Consider the following 23,959-nt stretch of genomic DNA (forward strand, 5'->3'; position numbering starts at 1 on the left):
TATCTCTTCCTCTCACCACTTTGCCTCCTCTGAGGACAGATGAATACTTACGTAAGACTCGAACTCCATGCTTTAGAGCTTGGACACGGCTGGGCTCTATGGACATACTGAGCATGGTCTGTTGCCCTCCAATTATGCAGACCTGGTTCTGTTGGGCTGCCTGATGGAACATGATGGTAAGCTGGTGAGCAATGATGGTATTCAGGACTGAAATGACAACCATTGGGAACAGGAAAGAGATGAATGCATTGACCTGTGGGAAGGAAACACAAATAGAATCACTGGGCTTTATTTTTCCTTTTGTTCAAAGCTCTCATTACTTTATATCATTACTATTGCTGAAGCTTCCTTAATGGTCTCTCTTCCTTCAGTTTTTCTCCCCTCCAAGTCTATTTTGTAGAGGTTGCTAGATCTATTTGTTTATTAATTTATTTATCTGCTCATTCATTTCTTTATTTTGGAGCTGAGCCTTTGGACCTTAAATACAGGGGATTCCTGGTATGGAAACTCATTTGTTAATGATAGTCATGGAGAGACACTTGGGGACATTGAGAAGTTGCATGATTTGCCAGTGGTCATACAACTAATAAGTATCAGAACCAGGACTGGTACTCATCTCCTTCTGATTCTAGAGTCAATTCTCTGCCCCCTATGCTGCTGCTGCCAGATGAATGGTTCTAAAACATGTATTTCATATCCGATGCTTGTAAGCCTTTTTGACCTTGGTCAAGTTATTTTACCTTTGTAGACCTCAATTTCCTCTTCCATAAAACAAAGGATTTGAACTAGATGGCCTTTAAGTAACCTTCCAGCCCTATATTTATATTTTCATGATTCTTCTCTATTGAAAAATCGAACTCTTCTCTGTCTGGTTTCCTTATCCTTGAAGTCAAAATGCAACAAATTTTGATCCCCAGGTTCCCTTGCCTATTAGTATCTCTCTTCCTCCCCTCCCACATTGCCACAACATAAACTACAACATGGTCATTCCAATTATATTGGTCTTTAAAAAAAAAATAACAGGGGGCAGCTGGGTAGCTCAGTGGATTGAGAGCCAGGTCTAGAGATGGGAGGTGCTAGGTTCAAATCTGGCCTCAGACACTTCCCAGCTGTGTGACCCTGGGCAAGTCACTTGACCCCCATTGCCTAGCCTTTACCACTCTTCTGCCTTGGAGCCAATACACAGTATTGACTTCAAGACAGAAGGTAAGGGTTTAAAAAAAATAACCCTTATCTTCTATCTGAGAATCAATAGCACATATTGGTTATAAGGTAGATGAGTGGTAAGGGCTAGGGCTAGGCTATGGAAGTTAAGTGACTTGCCCAGGGCCACACAGCTAGGAAGTATCTGAGGCTAGCCCCAAACCTGGGCCCTTCACATCTCCAGACCTGCCTCTCAATACACTGAGCCACCTAACTGCTTCATTACTGGTCTTCTTATTGTCCACTGAGTGAACTAATATACATCATATATTTTTATTTTCACCTTATTCATGCCAATCTACACTGTTTCCTTATTTCTCCAAATTTCACATGACTTCCTTCCTTCCCTCCCTCCTTTCTTCTTTCCCTCCTTTCTTCTTTCCCTCCTCCTTCCTTCCTTCCTTCTTTCTTTCTTTCTTTCTTTCTTTCTTTCTTTCTTTCTTTCTTTCTTTCTTTCTTTCTTTCTTTCTTTCTTTCTTTCTTTCTTTCTTTCTTTCTTTCTTTCTTTCTTTCTTTCTTTCTTTCTTTCTTTCTTTCTTTCTTTCTTTCTTTCTTTCTTTCTTTCTTTCTTTCTTTCTTTCTTTCTTTCTTTCTTTCTTTCTTTCTTTCTTTCTTTCTTTCTTTCTTTCTTTCTTTCCTTCTTCCTTTTTCAAAACCCTTATCTTCTGTCTTAATGTTAATTCTAAGACAGAAGACCAGAAAGGGCTGAGCAATGGGGATTAAGTGACTTGCCCATAGCCACACAGCTAGGCAGTGTTTGAGGCCAGATTTGAATATAGGTCCTCCCAAATCTAGACCTGGCACTCTATCCGCCATGCTATGCTACCTACTGCCCCTCTTACATGACTTTCAAAGTCTAGCTTGTGTCCTAATTCTTCTGCAGAGCTCTCACTGATCATGACATCCTATTGCATTCTTTCTCTTTCTCCTCTGATCTCTTAGAGTATTTTACTGTTTAAAATGGCATGTGACATCTGATACCTTGGGACTATTAATAATTCACTTATCTCCAGTGGGTGCAAGCCCTCTCAACAGTTCAAGTCAGTTGTAAACTCCTTGAGGACAGATACTATTTTTTCTTATCCTACCTTTGAGGAAGCTTACACTGGCCTGGGCACACATTGGGATTAAATAATTCATTGAATGAAAGAAAGGAAAGATAAACAGGAAGAAAGATAGATAGCAAGAAAGAACCTCAAAGATAATGAAAGAAGTATCATTAATAAAATTACTATTTCTCTCCCAAGTCTCCCACACAGCTGGCCCTTAATAAATATTAACATAATTTCCCCCAGGGAGGTGGATATGGCTTCAAGTGGCTTTATAACTTTTTTTTTAAAGATTTTTTTTCTACCTAAAATATTTTGACATTTCTTATTTCCAAGTACATATGGCTTGCAATTTCATGATGGGAAAAAAATAAGTTGCTAAATTTTTGTCTCTTCTGAATTTCTCTTAGTACTTATTTTGAATTTCAGATCTAAATGCTTCTTGTTATACATATATGAAACCATGGAGTCTGTGGCTTGAGTTTTTGGGCTATAAATTTAACTTTGAGAGCATTTACCATTTTTCATGAATGTAAACTCAAACTAGAGCTTATTTCTCTTTTTTGTTGCCATTGTCCCTACTTAGTAGTATCACATTGGATGTAGGAAGAAACAAGAACTTCCCACTCCTGGAACTGTTTTTTCTTGGACTTAGACATTCGCTTTTAGGTTTATATTTACAAGTAAGAAGGACATGATATGGCATTATTTAGATGCATCTCAATTCTTCCTTCCTTCCTTCCTTCCTTCCTTCCTTCCTTCCTTCCTTCCTTCCTTCCTTCCTTCCTTCCTTCCTTCCTTCCTTCCTTCCTTCCTTCCTTCCTTCCTTCCTTCCTTCCTTCCTTCCTTCTTTCCTTCCTTCCTTCTTTCTTGCTTTCTTTCTTTCCCTTACCATCTGTCTTTGAATCAATACTATGTATTGGTTCCAAGGTAGAAGAGCAGTAAGGGCTACGCAATGGGGATTAGGTGACTTGCCCAGGGTCACACAGCTGGGAAGTATCTGAGGTCAAATTTGAACCCAGGACCTTTCATCTCTAGGTCTGTCTCTCAAACCACTGAGCAACGCAGCGGCCTCCTTCATCTTTCTAACCTACTTGCCCACAGCCTCCAATGGGAGTCAAGAGACCTATTACTGAGTTTGCCTTTTTAATTATCTTAATGGACTGCAAGGCCAATATGAGTTGACAGTGTGACATGACAAGCATCTTGGAAAATACAGTCAATATCCAGAGTGCCATATCTCCACATGCTAAAATTTAAGTAAGATGAAATTTAATTGGAATAAATGTAAAATCTACATTTGGGCTCAAATGATCAATTACATGAGTATAGAATAGGGAAGTCTAGACAGCGGTTTATGTAAAAAAGAAACCTGTAGTCTTATTGCAAAAGAAGTCTAGGACAACATGACAGGCAAGAAAGATAACTTTAATAGAATCAACGTATCTAGAAACACGAAGTTACAGTTTTATTTTATTGTAATATACTCTGGTTCAATGATACCTGTAGGGTTGTATCCAATTCTTAGATACCACATTTCAGGGAAGACAATTAAAAGTTATAACGTATACCAAAGAAAGCAAGCAAGATTTTGAGGACACTTAAAACAATATCATATGTTTGAAGGACCTGGACATGTTTAGCTTGAAAAATAAATGAAAAAGCATTCTTTGGAAACCATTACCATCTATCTGTCTTAGAATCAATACTATGTATTGGTTCCAAGGTAGAAGAGTGGTAAGGGCTAGGCAATAAGGGTTAAATGATGTGCCCAGGGTCATACAACTAGGAAATGTCTGAAGCCAAATTTGAACACAAGACCTCCCATTGCCAGGCCTGGTTCTATCTCCTGAGCTACCAAGAGCTTCTAAAAGCATTCATAAGCATTTTGTTGTTCAATCTTTCAGTGTTGTACAACTCTTCATAACCCCGTGGACATATAGAATTCTGTGCCTTCTATCCTCTAGTGTCTCCCAAAGTCTGTCTAAGCTCATGTTCATTGCTCTGTGTCTCCTTCTCTTTTTTGCCTTAATCTTTCCCAACATCAAGATCTTTTCCAATGGGTCCTGTCTTCTCATTATGTGGTCAAAATATTTAATCTTTAGCTTCAGTATTTGATCTTCTAATGAATTATCTGAATTAATTTCTTTAAGAATTGACGGATTTGATCTCCTTGTTATTCAAAAGATTCTCACTATGGACCAAACACAGTACTTAGAAGAGAAGACTTCAGTAGGTATGAGTGTGGATATGATACTTGCCTGTATGTATGTGAAATATTACCATACTGATGATGATGAAATATGGAAACAGTCAATGTTGCATGAGTGTTACGAAGAAAGGCACACTAATAAACTAAGTTTGTTGATGGGATTGTGAATTGGTTCAACCATTCTGAAAAACACTTTGGAATTATGTGAAACTCAGAAATTCTAATTCTGTACAGGTTAAACATAAAAGGAAAACTCTCATAGAAACTAAAATAGCCTTAGACGATATGGAATTCAAAGAAATAGGAAAGATTTATATAGACTGAAACAGAATGAAGTAAATAGAACCCCCAAATAATACATATAGTGATTATAACAATGTAAATGAAAAGAATAAAGAAATGAAACTGAACATTATGTAATTTTAAACCTGGGGAAGAGATGAGAAAAGTCAATTCCCTTCTTTCACTGAAGAGGTTCAGAGTTTCAGTGGTGGAATGTCATATATATTAAAAACAGTGTTTAGTTTCATATAAATGTTTTATCCCCTGGTTAATTATGTGAAGATTGGATTTGGCTATCCCCAGATTGTAACAATGAAGGTACTTAGCTCTTCCTTTATTGTGAAGATTAAATTGTAATCCCCTGTCTATTTTTAGATTTTAATCCCCCCAAATGTTAACTTAATATTTAAAGTAGATCTACCCATTTTAACAACAAAAGGTGTTAATTAACCAAAAAAGGTGTTAATTAACTACAAAAGGTGTGACACCCATTTTATACATTGAGTGGGCAGTCCTGGAGAGGAGCATCTGCTGTGATTGGCAGACATAAAATTTAGGGGAGGTGACACAAGAGAAAAAAAATTAAATAAAGGAAACAAAGGCACATGGGAGCAAGCAAGAATCAATCAGTCACTCAGAGAAGAGTGAAGGAGAGTTACTCAGAGTTGGACTGGAAGACAGATCACTCCGCATTGGAGTGAAGACACTTGGCTGTGGAACTGGACCCCTGGAGGAATTTATGCAGGAGACCTCAGACTGCTTTCTTTTCAGATGGTCACTGTGTTGAGTGAAAAGGCTGACTTAGTTTCCTTGCCTTTTTGGAGGTGTGAACCCCAGAGAAAGGTCCATCATCTTGAGACTCCTTTCCCCTGGCTGGGGCTTAGAATTTCTACCTGGCTCTGAGAAAGCCAGAGCTCTCTCTCTCCCTTTCTCTCATTCCTTAATATCTTCCCTCTATTATAAAATAAACTACCATAAATTACATTTTACTTTAGTAATTCATTTTTGGATTTAGAAATTAAATCCCTGGTGACCACAAATTTTAATATTAAGTCCAACCATAATAAATTTAACAATTACAAGATAAGGTTCATGGAGTAGTAAAGGGAGTAAGTATGGGTGTATGGAGTATAATCAGAAATGACTATGATGTAAAAACAAAAGCCACCAATACAACTTTTAAAAATCCTATGACCCTAAAAATAAAAATATAAGTAATGAATACAATGAATTATAAAAATGAATTAATTTAAAAAAGGTCTTTAATCTTCCCTACCATAATAACAAAGTCAGAGTGAGGATCTGGGTTCAAATCTTGGCCTTTCTATCTTTTGGTAACCTTTGACAGCTCTTTTTTTGGGGACTATTAAGAGGCTTAGTGCATAGAGAGCTGGGCTCGGAATCAGGAAGACTTATTTTCTGGAGCTCATATTTGGTCTCAGACACTTCCTAGCTTTGTGGCCCTGGGCAAGTAACTTAACCCTGTTTGCCTCAATTTCCTCATCTGTAAAATAAACTGCAGAAGGAAATGGCGAACCACTCTATTATCTCTGCCAAGAAAACCTCTAATAGGGTCATGAAGAGTTGGATACTCTGGAAAAACTATTGAAAACAACAACAGTAGGTCTTCAAGGTAAAGCTGGGTGATGACTTGTCAGGAAAGATTCTAGCTCAGTAAGAGTTGGACTAGATGATCTCTGAGGTCTTTTCCAATGATGCTATACTCTAGTCCTAGGAAAAGATGAAATAGTCTGACAAATACTGTTCTGAGTGGTCTTATGTGAATCTTTTGTCTCATATGCCTTTTATTTGGACTTTAATGTCTTTGAAAGCCAGGATTATGTCTTGTAAAGCTCTATGTATATTTTCTAATGTAATTTTCTGAAATCAGGGATACTTACAGATATAAATGAACTGGAACATTTCCTTAATAAGCATTGCAATAATCAGAAATTTGGGCTCAACAGCTAGATTTCTTTTTGAATGACTAAAAATCATTTTATTAATAAATCAGTAGTATATATTGACACCCAGAGGAATATTTTAAGCTCTTTCAAAAACACACTGGTTTCAAACATTTTAGAAACACTTATTTACATATATTCATGAAATCTTCTCTGATCCTTTCCTCTCCCCATTCCTACCTTGTCCCTTAGGTATGATTTTTTCCCCTGCCTTATTATTTTGCTTATTTCTATTCATAGGCTCTTCTCAGTAATTCATTCAATAATTGATAAGGCATTCCAAACCCTTGGTATCTAAATTCATTAAAGGTGGTACCCCAAGAATTTGTTTAAGGCAACAAAACTAAACTCTGTGGTCTAGTATTTGAAAGCAACAAAACTCTATTTCTTTATAAAGAGTATGTATTTTCAGACTTTTCACTTCTTCACAATACTTTCCCTGCAATTAGTCCAAGTTAGCTAGTGTTATCATTAGCATTTTCCCTATTCTCAATTAAAAAAAAAACATATCTAGAAAGGTACATTTTGATGTGGTAGGTTCCAGGCCTAGAATTACCTTGGATACATATGATTTATTTTCTTCCTCTTACAGTCCTTGCCCTCATGAGGGTGAGAAACTGTTGCTTTCGAGATAAGAGACAATTGAGGGATGAACTGAGATCTCTGTAGGATCTCGCCTCCTTTTTTTGCACCCTCACTTCTCTATGACAGCTCTATTTTCAAAGGACTTCCTATAGATCTTTGAGGCTGGGGGACCCAAGAGGAGGGAGGATGGACTGGGCAATAAATGCTTGAAATCAATTTTTCCTGGGGATCAGGGGCCAATCTGCTGACCCCACCCTGTCCCCCATCATGACACAATAGTTGATGGTGTTGGCAGTCCTGTGATACAAAAATCAACTCCATATGAGTCACCATAGCCAGGGTGTAATTTAAACAGAGCTAATGTATCCAACACACATTTTAAATGTCAAAACATTTAAAATACCATTCCTCACCAGCCACCAAAGCAGCTGAAATTGCTGCCTCTGGAGACAAACAAAAGGATTGGAGTCACCCAGGGTTGCAGTATTTTTCTTTTCAAATCTATGTTGGGGCTGAAGCCTGAGCCTGCGTCTGTAGTCATGGATGTGGCATCTGAAAACTCTGGGAGGGAGTAGTGGTGGTCCATCCCAGGGGTTCCCCTACCAGACCCAGCAGTTATCTGACAAATAGAAAGTTAAAATTAGTAGTACAGATTAGCCAGGAAACCACATCCAACCACAGCATCATGGAATTTAGAGGTGGTAGAGTCCTTAGAAATCATTTGTTTTAAATCCCTCAGTTTTACAGAGGAGAAATCTGAGGTTAAGCAAAGGAAATTAACTTACTCATTTTCATGTGGATAGTAAATTGTGGGTAGTAAATGGCAGGTAGGTGATGAAGTGGATAGTGTTTGACCAAAAGTCAGGAAGACTTAAGTTTAAATCCAGCCTTAGACACTTACTAACTATGTGACACTGGGCAAATGACAGCTCTGTTAACCTCAGTTTCCTCATTTGTAAAATGAGTTGGAGAAGGAAATGGGAAACCACTCCAGTATCTTTGCCAAGAAAACCCCAAATGGGGTCATGGAGTGTGGAACATGACTAGAAATGACTGAACAAGTTGAGACTTGGGTTGGGTTTCTGACTCAATCCAAGCCTTTTTTCTTCACTATACATGATGCCTGAGTCATGTTGATGCTTTTAGGGGGACCAGCTTTCTTCTTTTAAGACTTACTCTCAGCATAGGGGGGTGGATTTGAAGTCAGAGGACCTGGGCTTGAATCTTAACCCTGTGTGGCCTTGGTGAAATCACTTAACCCTCAGCTTACTTGACTGCCAAAATGGGAATAATCTGTATTGCTTACTTATTTCATAGTGTCATTGTAAAGAAAGTTTAATTTCTTGTCCCCACTGCACAGTGGCCTCCTTAAGTCCTGGAGTCTTTCTCCTTCCTCTTCTACTAAAATTGCTTTTTAAGAAATGTTGATTAGATGTGTATTTTATTATATTTTTCCCAGGCACATTTTGTAAGTTTGCTCTGGATGCCAAAATAATTTGCAATGACTCTGAAATCCAGGGTAATGATATCTTGCTTTTCTATAACCCAGAGTTCAAGCCCTTTTACATTTAGTTTCTTCCAAAAGTTTTTTCTTGCTCTGAAACAAGCTGGAACCACCTCTCTCAAAGCATTTATGAATTTTCAAAAGCACTTTTTGAATTTTTTGAAGTATGTTAGTTTGTTAATATTATTTGACCATAACCGCAGTTCAATTGGTATGACAGGTATAGTTATTCTCACTTGGTGGATGAGCCAAACTGAGGTTTGGATGGGTTGAGTGACTCTGCCTAGATCACACAGTTGAGTATGTCAGAAGCCAGATTCCCCCCCGCCCCTGCCAACCCCCCCTCCCAGGTCTCTCTTTCCATTGTACTAAGCTGCTATCTATGACCCAAAGACTTTTTTTTTTTAAACTATTACTTTCTGTCTTAGAATCAATGCTATGTATTGGTCCCAAGGCAGACACATGATAATAGGTAAGTAATTGGGGTTAAGTGTCTTGCCCATGGCCACATTGCTAGGAAGTGTCTGAGGTCAAATTTGAACTCAGGACCTCCCATCTCTAAGCCTGGCTCTCTCTGTCCACTGAGTCACCTAGCTGCCCTTCAAAGACTTCAAAGTCTATGTTTCTTTCTCTTGTATGCCACCCAGGGCATAGCATAGGGCTGAGAACACAGAAGGTGCCCAAAATATTTTGTTGTTGTATTAATTAATACCTTGAGTCTCTAGGTAAGCATTTGCCATTGTTTCTCTCAAATTATTCAGAATAAAAAAGCTATCCAAAGTAAACAATTTGCCTTTTCCCTAATTTGGATTACTGTATACTTCCTCCTTTCTCATCTTGTCCCAATAATTTCCTGCCTAATCAGTCTCACTTTTTGTCAATCTAACCTCCATTAATCACTAACAAAATGGATGTGGAAACAAAAACTAATCAGAAACCCCAAAGTAATAGACACAAATTGCTAAAAACAAAACAAAAACAAAATGCTATAAAACTTCCCTTTCTCCTTTTGCAAAGAAATTGCAACCCTAGGTTTTTTATTTTGAGAGAACAACTTGGGGTCTCCTGACACTTCCAAGAGAGACCTAGATTTAAGGTTAGAGTTAGGGTAGAGTCTCATACTCTAACCCTAATCTCCAGGATGCTAAAAAAGGAGACAAACTCTTTACTTTCCCCTAACATCTCAGGGTTGTATCTGCTAATCCCCAAATCAGAGAGGTTTCTGTGCCATTTCTGGTATGAAACCTGCTCAATTCCACTTCCCACAGAAGGTTCATTAGCTGTGTTGAAACCTTCTTAATCTTCTTCCCAGCATCCTCTGAAGTAAAAAATCCACTCCAGGGAAGAATCAATGATCAATTTGAATTTTCTCAGCTAAGCAAAAGGATGGTAACCAGTGATAAAGGCAAACCTTGAAGGGAGGTAGAAAATGGAATTCAATGTTTAGAATGTAAACTCTTTGAGGGCAAGAGTGTTTTGGCTTATTCTTTCCATTCTCAGGGCTTAGTATGGTACCTGGCACAAAATAGGCCCTTGATAAATGCTTGCTGATTGATCAAATGGCTCTAACTTTCATGGACCTGCTTTCATCCCAGCCCTCCCTCAGTTGGTCTCATTATCTCAAAATCCTATAAATAATGATGATGATGATGATGATGATGATGATGATGATAGCTAGCATCTACATAGCATTTAAGGTTTGCAAATTCTTTTACACATATATTTTTATAAATACATATTTGCACACACACACACATATATATATATATATATATTTATATGTAAAGGGATACAAGGACACTCTCAAAGTCTTTCTGAAGAACTTTGATGTCAGTTGTGAAACTTGGGAGACATTAGCATAGCGACTGTCTAGCATGGTTTAGCTGCATCAAAGAAGGCTCTGTGAGCAGAATTTTAGTACCTCAAAAGAAATGTGAGAGCCACAAATTTAAAGACACTTCCATTCCATATGTTTATCTGGACTATTTGTGCCTGACCTGTGATAGATCCTTCCAATGTCTTACTGGTCTGATCAGCCATAATTGGATACACTGTACATTGACCCCAACATAGAGATGCCATTTTGTTCCTCTTCAAGTATGAAGGACAATAACCAACCAACATATACATATATCATAATTACACATTCTCCTATACATCTCATGGCTTGTATGTGGAAAGAGTTTATACACTAGCTTGACTTAACATATTAGTTTATGGGCATTTAAATTTTATTTTATTTTAACCTAACATTTATGTTGCTTGCTTTGTTTCAATTGTCTAATCTTATCTTATCTCAACACCCCCTTTTAGACAAACTTCCAGCACTGCCATGGGAGCTCTAGTAACTACTTCCTTCCTATCCAGGAAAAGTCTTTTGTAACATATCTGAACTTGTGTCCTAGAGTTTTGCACGTGGTGCTGTTTCCAGCACTAGATCATTTCCTTCTTCAGCAACTTGCCAGGATCCTTGAGAGAGATTCTATAAATTTAATAGTGCCCTGGATACTGGCCCAGCTGATGCTCTATGAGGGACCAGGAGACAACCATTAACTCTCATCTTGGGAACTCTTTAAGATCTGGACTTGTACACTGAACACCCACTATTGCTCTTCATTATATTGTGGGTCAGGGACAAGATCAAGAGACTGCTGATGTATTTGGCAGAGGGATTAGAATTGGGCTTTGGGATAAGATTCTAATGGGATGGCTCCACTCTTAAAACAGCTTGAGTGTGTCTGTATGAGCAATAAACTTACTGCCTTCAAAAGAGTATTAGTGAGTTGGCTTTTATTGGGGAGGCAAACTCACTGACAGAGCTGGAAAAAGCCTGGGCAGGTCAATATTATTGACTCAGTACAAATTGTTTGGAAGTTTCTCCTTTCTATGAAGCCAAAATGCACCTCTGCACAGCTCATCATAAGAGTGAGAGCTGAAGCCTTTCCTGCTTTCCTTTTAGTGTTCTATCCCTGCTCCCTTATTTGCAAATTTATCTGTTATACATTGATCCCTCCCAGGAGAATGAAAGTTTCTTGAAAGCAAGTAAAGCTTTTGTTTTGCCAATATCTAGCACAACTCCTTGCCCTTAGTAGGTGCTTCATAAATGCTTCTTGAATTAGAATGAGTATTATTCCCCCCCCCCCCATTTTATGGATAAAGAAAATTGAGTACTAAAAAAAGTGAAGTGACTTGTCCAGTGCCACACAGGTGGTCTAATAAGTTCAGAGCTGACATTGGAATTGGAAGTCTTTTGACTCTAAATGGAAAGTTTTCTACTTCACCCCAGTGGTTCAGTGCTTCTATTTCTGTTTTCCAGGTCCAATTCGAATAATAGATTTAATGTCCCTTCCAAATAGCATCTACTTAAAGAAAACTCTCGTTTCCCCTAAAGCTTTCCTTCTTAAGGCTGAACATCCCATATTCCTTCAAACAATTCTTTTATGTCCTGGAATACAAGCCTCCCCACTCCCATCCTCCTGGTGACCTTCTTCTATGTATATATACCAGTTTATCAACATTATTCCTAAATTGTGCTGCCCCAGATCTTTCTGTTTCTCATCACAATTTTGTGCATCAGTCATAAAATATCTTTATTTGATAAATTTCTATTTCTCCATAGTACCCAAATTCAGGACATCAAATATCTATGCACAAATGCTCAAGGTTTAGGGAATTTTCAAGAAGATTGGCAGAGTCAAGGAAGAGGAGAGGGAAGAGTCTTTAGAGATAACAAGAAGGAGACTAACAATAGCACTGGTTATGGGCCCCAAAAGGTTGACCAGGTCATATAACATTAGTGATTGGAGGATCATGAATAGTCCTTAGTCATGAAGATCTAGAATTAGGGTACAGATAGCACTATCTTGAGGTATTGTTCTTAAGTTGATTGACTAAAAACATTAAATTCCTCTTTTGGTGACATGATTAATACACTTTGTAGCACCTCATCATCCCTTCCCCTTCCCCCTAAGGAATTATAAGTGGATGGCTGTATAATGGGAAGAACATTCATATGCCCCAGGGGCAATGACTGTGTCTGAAAAGGCAGTCCCCCTCCTCCTTTCTAAAAAAAGGGAGAGAATAGAAATCTCAAAAGAAGAGAGGAATGAACTATGGATTGGGAGAGGATGAGAGTCTTTGTAAACATAACCAAAAAAAAAAAAAAGGAGAGAAGAGAAGGGAGCAAACATTTCCCAGTGTTGTTGCTATCACTATTACTGAGGCTATTGTGGGTAGCTGTAACTGTGCAAACCTGCAAATACCAAGATGAAAGGGGAAAAGAATGTGTAGCCAAATGATATAGGGCCACCTGAATCCACTGAAGAATGGTGGTACCAATCTCAGTGAGAACAATGGTTACTTTCTTATCTTTCACCATGCTTTTGCTCTTATACTTAGCCTATATCCCATTCCCCATTTCTCTCGGGGAAGAAAAGGTCTACTTTCTACTTTTGGCATGCATTTTCAAGAGAAACTCCTTTCCTTAAGATACAGTTCATTGCTCACATGTGTCCTTATGCAGGTTAATTGTAGCTGAGAGAGGCAGTGGTTGCTAGGGGCACAGAAAGAGGAAGATTCTCCCCCCCCAATTGCTAGAATTATCAACTGGGGATCAAAATGAGCCAAAGATATTTTATTGATGCATATCTCATACCCCCCTCAAACCAGGGGAAAGATTAAATTAATTTAATCTGTTATGTATTCTCCAGGATACAGAAAGGGCCATGCATTTGGTGGATTTGGTAGATGAAGTGTCACCTTAGACACTTTTCCTTCCTCCTTTCCTGGTGCCCCAACCTGAGGCATATTAAAAAAAACACCCCAAATATGGAAGTCCATCTCCCAAGGAGAAGATGATGAAGGTAATGAATAAAATCCTTTTGAAAACTGGGAAGGAAGGAATACTATCCTCAAGAGTAGCTATTCAAGAGAGGATACATAGTTCTTCTTAGTCTCTCCTTTTTTTGCATCTCATGCTGGAAAAATATTTTTACCAGGACCCTGACATATACATTAGAAATGGAGGGGAGTTAACTCTTTATACTTAAGAAACTGCTCATTTCTAACTAAGCTGCTATTGCCAGAAACTTAGGAACATCCCTGAGAATGCCAATGAATATCCTTGCTATGTATTTATATCTTTGTTGTTACAAATTAAATATCCCTATTTTTAAAATTGCCTAATTGACTCTGTGTCACCAAATTCTGACCTTGTGTTTGAGACCAGTGTGTACCTGGCTCATAGCACTTTTTGGAGGCAAATTTTACCACTAAGACTTGGTTGATGCAACCCATGACTAGAACATATCTCTAGATGGGCAAAACTCATTCAAAAGAAATAGAATGGGGGGCAGCTGGGTAGCTCAGTGGATTGAGAACCAGGCCCAGAGACGGGAGGTCCTAGGTTCAAATCTGGCCTCAGCCACTTCCTAGCTGTGTGACCCTGGGCAAGTCACTTGACCCCCATTGCCTAGCCCTTACCACTCTTCTGCCTTGGAGCCAATACACAGTATTGACTCCAAGACGAAGGTAAGGGTTTAAAAAAAAAAGAAATAGAATGGGTAAAGGGTGAAGGTGAAATAAAATTGCATATTCAAAATACAATTATGAGAAAATCCAGAAATCAGAGGGTGGGGACATGATGAAGAACATTTGGTTGAAGAAGAAAGGTAGAAAAACAGATGTTTATTATTAATGGAGTAAACTATAGACCACCTGGATAGAAAGAGGAACTAGAAAATCCATCTTGTTATCTGGAAGAGAGACATGACATAGTAGTGATGAGAGATTTCAATTCCTTTGGACTTCTGCTAGAGCTCTTTATCTGCCAGAAGAAAATCAATTCATACCTTATAAACTTGTATTGATGATTATTTAATCATTTTAAATGTAAAGGAACCACTAAGGAAAATTATTTTCTACATTCCTTTCATACTAACAATAACATACTAGCTACTGAGTTGAAAATGGTGGGAAGTCTATGGGGAAGTACTTACTACCACTTAGATTTTTGTAATAGTAAAGGAGAAAAATTCTAGGCATCTAACATGAAACCTTGATTATTTTTGAGAACAGATTTTAAAGAATTCCTTAGAAGGATAGGCAATAGAAGTGAGTACAGGATGAATTGAGAAGCTTTCAAGAATGAAAATTTATAGACCCAATAGGAAACAATTTCTGTGAAGAAGAAACTTGGAAGTTGTCTCAAAAGACTATGTGATATCTAAAGAATCCCCTAACGAAGTTTTTAAAAAGATAAGCACAGAAAATGGAAGCAGGCCAGGCAATAATGGAAGATGAAGGCAAAGATGTGAAATTGTACTATAAAATGTCAGGGAAGCAAAAGTTCAGAATAAAAATAATCGTTCACATTTATACACCATTTATGGTGTATGAGGCACTATGCTGAGGATTTTACAGTTATTAACTTTTTTGACCATCATGCCTACTTTGGAAGGGAGATTTTAAAAACATATTTTAAATATGAGAAAACTGAGGCAGTGAGGTAAAATGACTTGCCCAGAGTCATACAACTAGCATCTGAGGCTGGATTTGAATTTAGGTCTTCCTGACTCCAAGCCTGGTGTTTTATCATCTGCACCATCTGGAATGAGCTGAAGCTTCTGAGGGAAGCTAAGGACAATAAAATGGAATTTTACCAGGTTTATTAAAGGAAAGAGGAAGACCAAAGAAGGAAGGAATAGGACTGCTGCTTGAGGTTGAATGGATGATGATAACTGGCAACAGAGAGAAGATAGAATTGCTCAATTCTTGTTTTGTTCTTGTTTTTTTCCTCTATGGATAATGATCCCTAGCCTAGAAAGGACATAAAATGGAAACAATATTATGAGAGTACCAAACTGTCCTGAATGAATTAAACTCTCCTGGTCCAGGTGAATTCCATCCTCAACTGCTGAAAAAAACTGTCAAATGTGATTGCTAAACCACTGCCATGTATTTGGAAAAATTGTAGAATGGAAGAGGTACCATACATATCTGGATTTTCAAAGAGGAAAGAGAATGAAGCCTGACTATCATAGGCCAGTGAGCTTGACTTTGATTCCTGGCAAAATTCTAGAATAGATTATGAAAGAGGTAGTTCATGAATGTCTGGAAAAGAAAAGTGGTAATCACAGTGAGTCAGCAAGGCATCATCAAGAACAGGTGATACTAAACCAAACTCATTTCCTTTTTCTGATAAGACTATATTGACAGAATAGAGAGATGCTGTAGATAGAGTTGTACTAGATCTTAGCAAAGTATTTGGTAAAGTATTTTGTAGTATTCTTTTGAAAGTGATGTAGAGATGTAGCTCACCACAAGACAATCAGATGGTTTGGAATAATTTGAAGAGCTGAACTCGCAGAGTGGTTGTTAGTGGTTTATGGTTAACTTAAAAGGAGTCCCCAGTGGAATGCTTTAGGAGTCTTTGCTTGGTCCGCTTATGTTTAATATTTTATTAGTGACTTGGATAAAGGCACAGGTGGTATACTTATAAATTTGAAGATAATGCAAATGTAGGAGGTCAGCAAGTATACTGGGTGACAAAGTAAGGATCTAAAAGCATATTTAACAGATATCAAAAGCATTGAGCTGAATCTCATATGATGAAATTCAATATGGTTAAATGGGATTACTTGTTGTTTAGTTGTTTTTCAGACATATCAAACTCTTTGTGAACCATTTGGAGTTTTCTTGTCAAAGATACTGGAATGGTTTGCCATTTCCTTTTCTACTTCATTTTGCAGATGATATAACTGAGGCAAATAATGTTAAACAACTTGCCCAAGCCAGTAAATATCTGAGACCAGCTTCAGACTCAACGTTTTCCTGACTCCAGGCCTGGTACTCTTTCCGCTGTACCACCACTTAGCTGCTCTACAATGTTACAATTAAAAGAGTGGTTGCCATAAACTGTGACCATGAAAATATGTAAATGGCCAAACTGTAAGGTTTTGGCCACACTGGTAAAGATAATTTTTAGTGTCTTGATTTTATATAAAAAAATAAAGTGGTCGCCATGGGAAAAATTCCCAAATATGAAATACCCAAGTCAGCTGGGTTTTATGGGATTTTAATTAATACAAATTAAGGAATTAATGAAAGGGAGAGAGAGAGTAAGAGGAAATAATGAGAAAAGGGCTAGGCCAGCCTAGGCTTAAGCCTTAAGAGAGAGATCAGTCAGTCTTTTATCAACTCATCACAAGATCCTTCCAAGCAAAATTCTAGTGTTCAGCGAGACCCTCCAGTATAGCTCAGGAAGCTGAACTAAGTTCAGCCACTGAGAGAGAGACCAGCCTCCAATTCAGCTTTGGCAAGTTGAACTTCTCTCAGAGGTCTTTCTGGCCTCCTTTTAAAGAGAATTTTCTCCTATGTCACCTCCTCTAAGTTTTCACATCTACCAATTACAGTAGATGTTTTCCAAAGGACTGACCATTCTTAATTCACACCTTCTTTAGTTCTCAACTTCTCTGGGTAGACTAAAACTTCACACCTCTTTTATTAAGCTTGTTCCTTGCAAGTTTGCAAGTTGCCTGACCTTCATAGGTACTTAGCACCTTTTTGTATTAGATCTAAAAATAGACTTAGCTTAAGGGCTTTTGCCTCACTATAAGTATGAGTTAAGTACTTTTTCATTGTTCAATAAGGAGTTTACAACTTTATCTTCCCGTAAAGTATGCTTAAGTATGGGTGGAGTAATGTTAGAGTTCTCACATTCCTGACTAAGTCCCTTCATTGTTTAAAATGGGGAATGGCCTTAACCAAATGTTCTAAGGTAGAGTCTGAGAATTTGTAACATTCACAAGTCTGAGAAATTTTAAGATTCACAACAAATCGGATTACATGCAAATTCAAAATAACAATATCAGAAATTCAAGATAAGAGAAGCATTTGCCTGAAAAATATCTGAAGGTTTTAGTAGATTTCATATCGAATAAGTTAATGAAGTAAGATAATAGCAAAAATAAAAAAAATACAACATATTCTCTGCTTTTACTAAGAGACTCTTAGGTTTGAATAATAAGGAGATAATCCTATGTACCCTGCCCTGCTTAGGAAGGATGTTGATAAACTGAAGAACATCCCAAGTGCAAGCAGGGCAACCTTGAGCTTTGAGTTCAAGGTATCATTAAGGTTAGTTGAAGGAACTAGTGGTGCTCAGCCTAGAGAAGCATGAGGGTGAAGGACATTATAGGCAGCTTTAAATATGTGAAGGGCTGACATGTGGAAGGGATGTTATGTGTCTGGCTCCAGAAGGCATAAGTAGAATAAATGGATTAAAGTTTAAATGAGGCAAATTAGCTCCTTATTACTTTCAAAGCAAAACTCTTCATGTTTTTTGACATTTGACATCTTTATTATTTCTTATGGCTTTATGTATAATACTTTCCTTTTGTGTCTTTCTTGACAATATGTATTTTTGCAGTTGTCTTTTCTGAAATCATGATTGCAAGGTTTGCCTTTTTATCCCCTTTAAAATTTTTTTAGAATATTTTCCATGGTTACATGATTCATGATCCGCCCCACCCCCCCATCCCTTCTTCCCCTGTCCTGGAGTTGACAAGTAGTTCCATTGGGTTATACATGTATCATTGTTCAAAACCTATTTCCATATTATTAATATTTTCAGTAGAGTGATCTTTTAAAGTCAATATCCCCAATCATATTCCCAATGAACTACATGATTGATCATATGTTTTCTTTTGTGTTTCTGCTCCCACACTTCTTTCTCTGGATATGGATAGTGTTCATTCTCATAAGTTTCTCTGGATTGTCCTGGATCATTGCATTGCTGCTAGTAGAGAAGTCCATTACATTCGATTGTGCCATCATGTATCACTTGCTGTATATACTGTTCTCCTGGTTCTGCTCCTTTCATTCTGCATCAATTCCTGGAGGTCATTCCAGGTCACATGGATTTCCTCCAGTTCATTATTACTTTCAGCACAGTAGTATTCCATCACCAACAGACATCACAATTTGTTCAGCCGTTCCCCAATTAATGGACATCCCCTCATTTTCCAATTTTTTTTTTTGCCACCACAAAGAATGTGGCTATAAATATTTTTGTACACATATTTTTCCTTATTATCTCTTTGGGGTACAAACCCAGCAGTGGTATGACTGGGTCATAGGGTAGGCATTCTTTTAAGGCCCTTTGGGTCTAATTCCAAATTACCCTCCAGAATGGTTGGACCAATTCACAACTCCACTGACAGTGTATTAATCTCCCAATTTTAAAGCAAAATGCTTTCAAAAGATGAGAGCTTTTTAAAAGTTGAATGGGTTGCTTGGAATGCTAAAGCTTGAAAGAGTCTTAGAGATCATGTAGTCTATCCTCTTCCTTTTACCATCAAGGAAGCTGAGGTCCAGAGAAGGTAATTAAGTTGTTCAAAATCACACATTATTGGAGCTGGGACTAAGACCCAGCTCTCCTGACTTTCAGTCACAGTTCTTCCCACTATACATTTCTGCTGGTGTTGGGCGGATAAGAGTGACTAAAACAATGTGATATCTTCCACTGGAGACATTCAAACTGAGACTAGACCACTTAAGAGATTTGTTGTGGTGGTGCTTCCTTCCCTTTTTTGCCTTTTATAAATTATTATTATTTTTAGTAACACATAGAAATTATTGACAATTGTTTTCTGACATTTTAGGATTCAGATTTTCTACCTCTCTCCCTTCTCAACCCCTACCTCCAGGTGGCAAATAGTCTGATGTAAGTTATACTAGTACTTTCATGCTGTACATATTTCTTTATTGCTCATGCTGTGATAGAAGACGCACATCGTACATACAATAAAAAACCCATGGAAGAAATAAAATGGAAGATGGCATACTTTGATCTTCAATCCAGACTCCAACTCCTTCTTTGGCTGTGGATCACATATTTCCATTATATTCCTTTTGGTTATCTTAGAAATTTGCTTTGCTGATATGTTTTAACCCTTCATAGTTGTACATAGTACAATATTTCTGTTACTGTATATGCATTGTTCTCTTGGTTCTGCTCACATTGAATGAGTTCATATAAATTTTTCTGTTTTTTTCTGAACTCATTCTGTTCCTTATGGTGCAACAGTATTCTATTGCAACATATACTACAACTTGTTCAGGCATTTACCAAGTGATAGACAATCCCTCTGTTTCCAATTCTTTGCTACTTCAAAAAGAGGTGCTAAAATATTTTGGTACAGGTAGATCCTTTTCCCTCTTTGGTATTCAGACCAAGAAACAGTTTTTCTAGGTCAAAGGGTCATAGTTTTCTGGCCCTTTGAACATGGTTCCATATTACAATTGAAAATGGTTGTTTCCATTCATAGCTCCACCAACAGTGTATTAGTATGTACGATTTCCTTTGAAGCATGGATTAGACTAGCTGTCTTCCAAGTTTCTTTTCAGCTCTACATTTTTGTCATTCTGTGACCATGCCTTTTTGCTTCTGACCATGCTACTTCCCAATCTCTGGTTGTCTTTTGTGTTTTCTTGGGCAGCTACCTCTGTACTCTGTTTCTTTGGTAAGAAATATTCCTCCATGGAGGCTTTCAGTGAAGGTTTTAGAGGAACTTGGTAATTACTGCGGCTGATTCACTGCTAAGATCACCTGACTTCCTTTTGAATATAACTTTATATTTATTAGATCATTTTGTTGAAAGTATTTCTCTTCCTTCCTCTCTTTATTTGCATGACTAAGTTGTTCCCCAGAGCTGTTTGTTCAGAATTTTGTCTTTCTCACTGGGAAGAGAGGACACTAAAGAAATACTGTTGTTCCTTAGAACCTACACTAGTTAGTGACTCAGCTGAATACAAATATTCAGGTACAGAGAACAAGCAAAAAAGCAAAATCAAAAACAACAACAAAACCCCCTAAAACTACAGAATGTTAAAGCTCGAAAGAGTACTAGATATCATATAGTCTATTGCTTTCCTTTTACCATGGAGGAAGTTGAGGCTCAGAGAGGGAAATTAAGTTGTCCAAAATTACACAGTATTAGAGCTGGGACTAAGACCCAGCTCTCCTGATCTTCAGTCTCAGTTCTACCCACTATACATTTCTGCCAGTGTTGGGGGAAGAAGGGTGACTAAGACAAAGTGATATGGAGATAATATATTTAGTTCCAGTTTCTTATGATGATGGTCTATGGTAAGAAAAGAGGTCTCCCAGAGGTGTTTCAGGGAGTTAGCTAAATTGTTGATTCTGATGAATGAGTAGCTAAATTAAATTCATGCACCCAAGGAGATAAATACAAAATAGGCATATATAAAGTGATTTCAAAAGGGAAAAGGTCTTAACAAAAAGGGGAATTAGGAAAGACCTATAGGAAGTTAGACCTATACTGAGCTTTGAAGAAAGGTAAGAATTCCAGGAAGTGGAGGTGGAGGAAAAATTTTCCAGGCATGAGGAACCATGCCAGTGTAAAGACAAGGACGTAAGAATGCCACATATAGGAAACAACTAGAACAATACTCTATTAGAAAGTAAGTTCCTTTTAGGTAGAGATTGTTTTATATATTTTGTATCCCCAGCCCATAGCATGGTTCCTGGCACATAACAGTCATTTAATAAATTTTTTTTTGATGATTGATTTTATCTTGAAAGATTGGAAAGGGAAGGTACTAGATGCAGAGAGACCAATTAGGAGGCAATTATAGTAGGTGACAAGTGTCTGAACTTTGGAGATGGCCATATAATTGGCTGTTGGGAATAATAATAATAATACAAAAATATCTAGCATTTATATAACATATTAAGGTTTATAAAATACTTTATATATGTTATTATTGTTTTCCATCTTTACCTTAGAATCAATACTAAGTATAGTTTCCAAGGCAGGTGGTAAGGCCTAGGCATTTGGGGTTAAGTGACTTGTCCAAAGTCACATAGCTAAGAAGTGAATGGGTTTAAATTTGAACCCAGGATCTCCCATCTTGATCCTCACACTAACCCTATGAAGTAAGTGATTATTCAGAAAGGTTGGGTCTTTCTCAGTCACATATTTAGAAAGTGTCTGAGGCAGGATTTGAACTCAGGTCTTTCTGACTTCAAGACTAGAACTCTTCCCACTATGCCACCTACTCAACAAATCTTTGCATATGGGGAGTGGGGAATGGTGGTGAGGGAAAGTAAAGAATCAGAGATGACTTTGAGCTTGTAAAACCTGGGTGATTGGAAGGATGGTGTTATCTCAAACAGAAATGGGAGTGTTTAGGGGAGGGGAAGGCTTTACTCTGAATGACAATACCAGTTTTAAATATGTTCCCTTTGGGAAATACAGATGGAACTGTCCAGCAGGAAACCAAGAGTTTCATATTAGCTCCATGTGTAGGTCTGGGAGTTGTTTGCATGGAAAAGACAATTGATTTCATAGGAGCTAATGTGAGATTGTAGAGAGAGGACAGAGAAAGTGAAGAGAGAAGACAGGATCCAAGGAGAACCTTGAGAGACACCCAAAACATATGAAGAAGGTGACAATCCAGCAAGGGATACTGTGGAGTGGTCAGGCAAGAAGGCGAACCAAGAGTTAAAACAGTGTGGTAGAGGAGTTGACAATGTAAAAAGCTGCAGAGAAATCAAATAAGATGAAGGCTGACAACAGGATATTGGACTTAGCAGTTATGAGATTTATTTCCTTAGTGAGAGCAGTTTTAATCTAGTGGTGAAAGTGGAAGCCAGATTGTAAAGTATGGAGAAGTGAGTGGAAATTGAGAAAATGAAGGCTACTAGTGTAGACAATCCTATCTAGTAGGTCAGCTGTGAATTAGAGAAGAGAAAAAGGATAATAGTTTCAGGGAACGGCAGAGTCAAGTCATAGATTTTCCAAGAGGAGGGAGACTTGCATCTGAAGGTGGTGAGGGAGAAGCCAATTCACTGCCACCAAGACACAGAATCTTGGAGGAGGGGCAGAAGGGAGGTTGACAGAATGTCGGAGCCATGCTGGACAGATGGTCTCCTGTCCTGAAGGGTATCTGTGCACACTCTCCCTTTGCTTTGACTTCTCCATGGAAACATGGCCATGACGATCCTATAACTAACAAGCAGAAAGGCTCTTTGAAAACAAGATTGTATAATAGGATCAGCTTCCTTATATCTTAAAAATTATATTCTGGTGATGCTTACTGTTCTGAAATGGCATAACACTTCCGGTCCCTTTACTAGCCCTTTTGTTTTCACTGGGGCTCTTCAGATAGCTTGGCAGCCAGAACTCTTGGGCCCTTCTTGCTTATAAATCCAGGGAAATTGCCAATTTTTCCTTTCTGCTTTTTTCTTGTAAAATAGTTGATGCTATCAAGCTAAACTCTAAATTGCCTGCCTCCTGGTGGGGAGGGGCTTGTCTTCCCATTTCTCTTGTACTCCCAATACACTATAATCTAATTGGGCAGCCTGCCAGCTAATACTGACAAGAACCATAGAATGCTTGCATCACCTACATCAGACCAACTGGTTTCTATCACTTCAAGTAATCCTAGTTCTTTGGTCTTTATACATGCCTGAGAGAAAAAGGATTCCATCTTCATCAACCTGCTGAACATTCAGAATCCAAGAGACTCTGGCCTCTTGGCTGCAGATTTTAATCACTTGTAGTTACCTTTTCATGTTCACAATTCAAAAATAATCTGGAGAAGAAGAAACTGGGAGGAAAGAAGCCACGTTTGGGAACTGGAAAGCTCTAAGGATTCAGTGAAATGCTTTGGCTTCTAGCTATGAGGAAGCAAAGATTTCATTAGAATATAAATAGCTGGAAGCAGTTTTTTCTTTCAGAGAGAGAGAGAGACAGAGAGAGATAGAGACACAGAGAGAGAGAGAGACAGAGAGAGAGAGAAAGAGAGACAGAGACAGAGACAGTGACAGAGAGACAGAGAGACACAGAGAGACAGAGACATAGAGACAGAGACAGACTCAGAGACAGAGAGACAGAGAGAGATAGAGGCAGAGACAAACAGAAGAAAACAGAGACAGAGAAACAAAAAGACAGAGATAAATGCAGAGAGACAGGAAGAGAAAGACAGAAACAGATAGGCAAAAAGAGTGAGATAAACAGAGAAACAGAAGCAAAGAAGCATAGAGACAAAGACACACACAGATTGTCTAGTTTCTCACTGGAGTGTCAGCTCCATTTTTGTTAGTGTCTGTTTCTGATAGTGAGAGTAGAGACAT

At 38.0% G+C, this 23,959-nt stretch overlaps 1 protein-coding gene across 1 annotated transcript in view; it reads right to left on the bottom strand.

Moving 5' to 3' along the window:
• NTSR1 (neurotensin receptor 1) overlaps positions 1-23,959 on the bottom strand; it is a 146,071-nt gene that overhangs the window by 37,172 nt on the left and 84,940 nt on the right. Inside the window, exon 2 of the mRNA XM_001376597.3 lies at positions 52-253. Within this exon, the coding sequence (XP_001376634.2) occupies positions 52-253 (202 nt within the window). The remainder of the gene's footprint in view (positions 1-51; positions 254-23,959) is intronic.

The sequence above is a fragment of the Monodelphis domestica genome, chromosome 1, assembly GCF_027887165.1.
Source record: "Monodelphis domestica isolate mMonDom1 chromosome 1, mMonDom1.pri, whole genome shotgun sequence".
Classification (NCBI taxonomy): Eukaryota; Metazoa; Chordata; class Mammalia; order Didelphimorphia; family Didelphidae; genus Monodelphis; species Monodelphis domestica.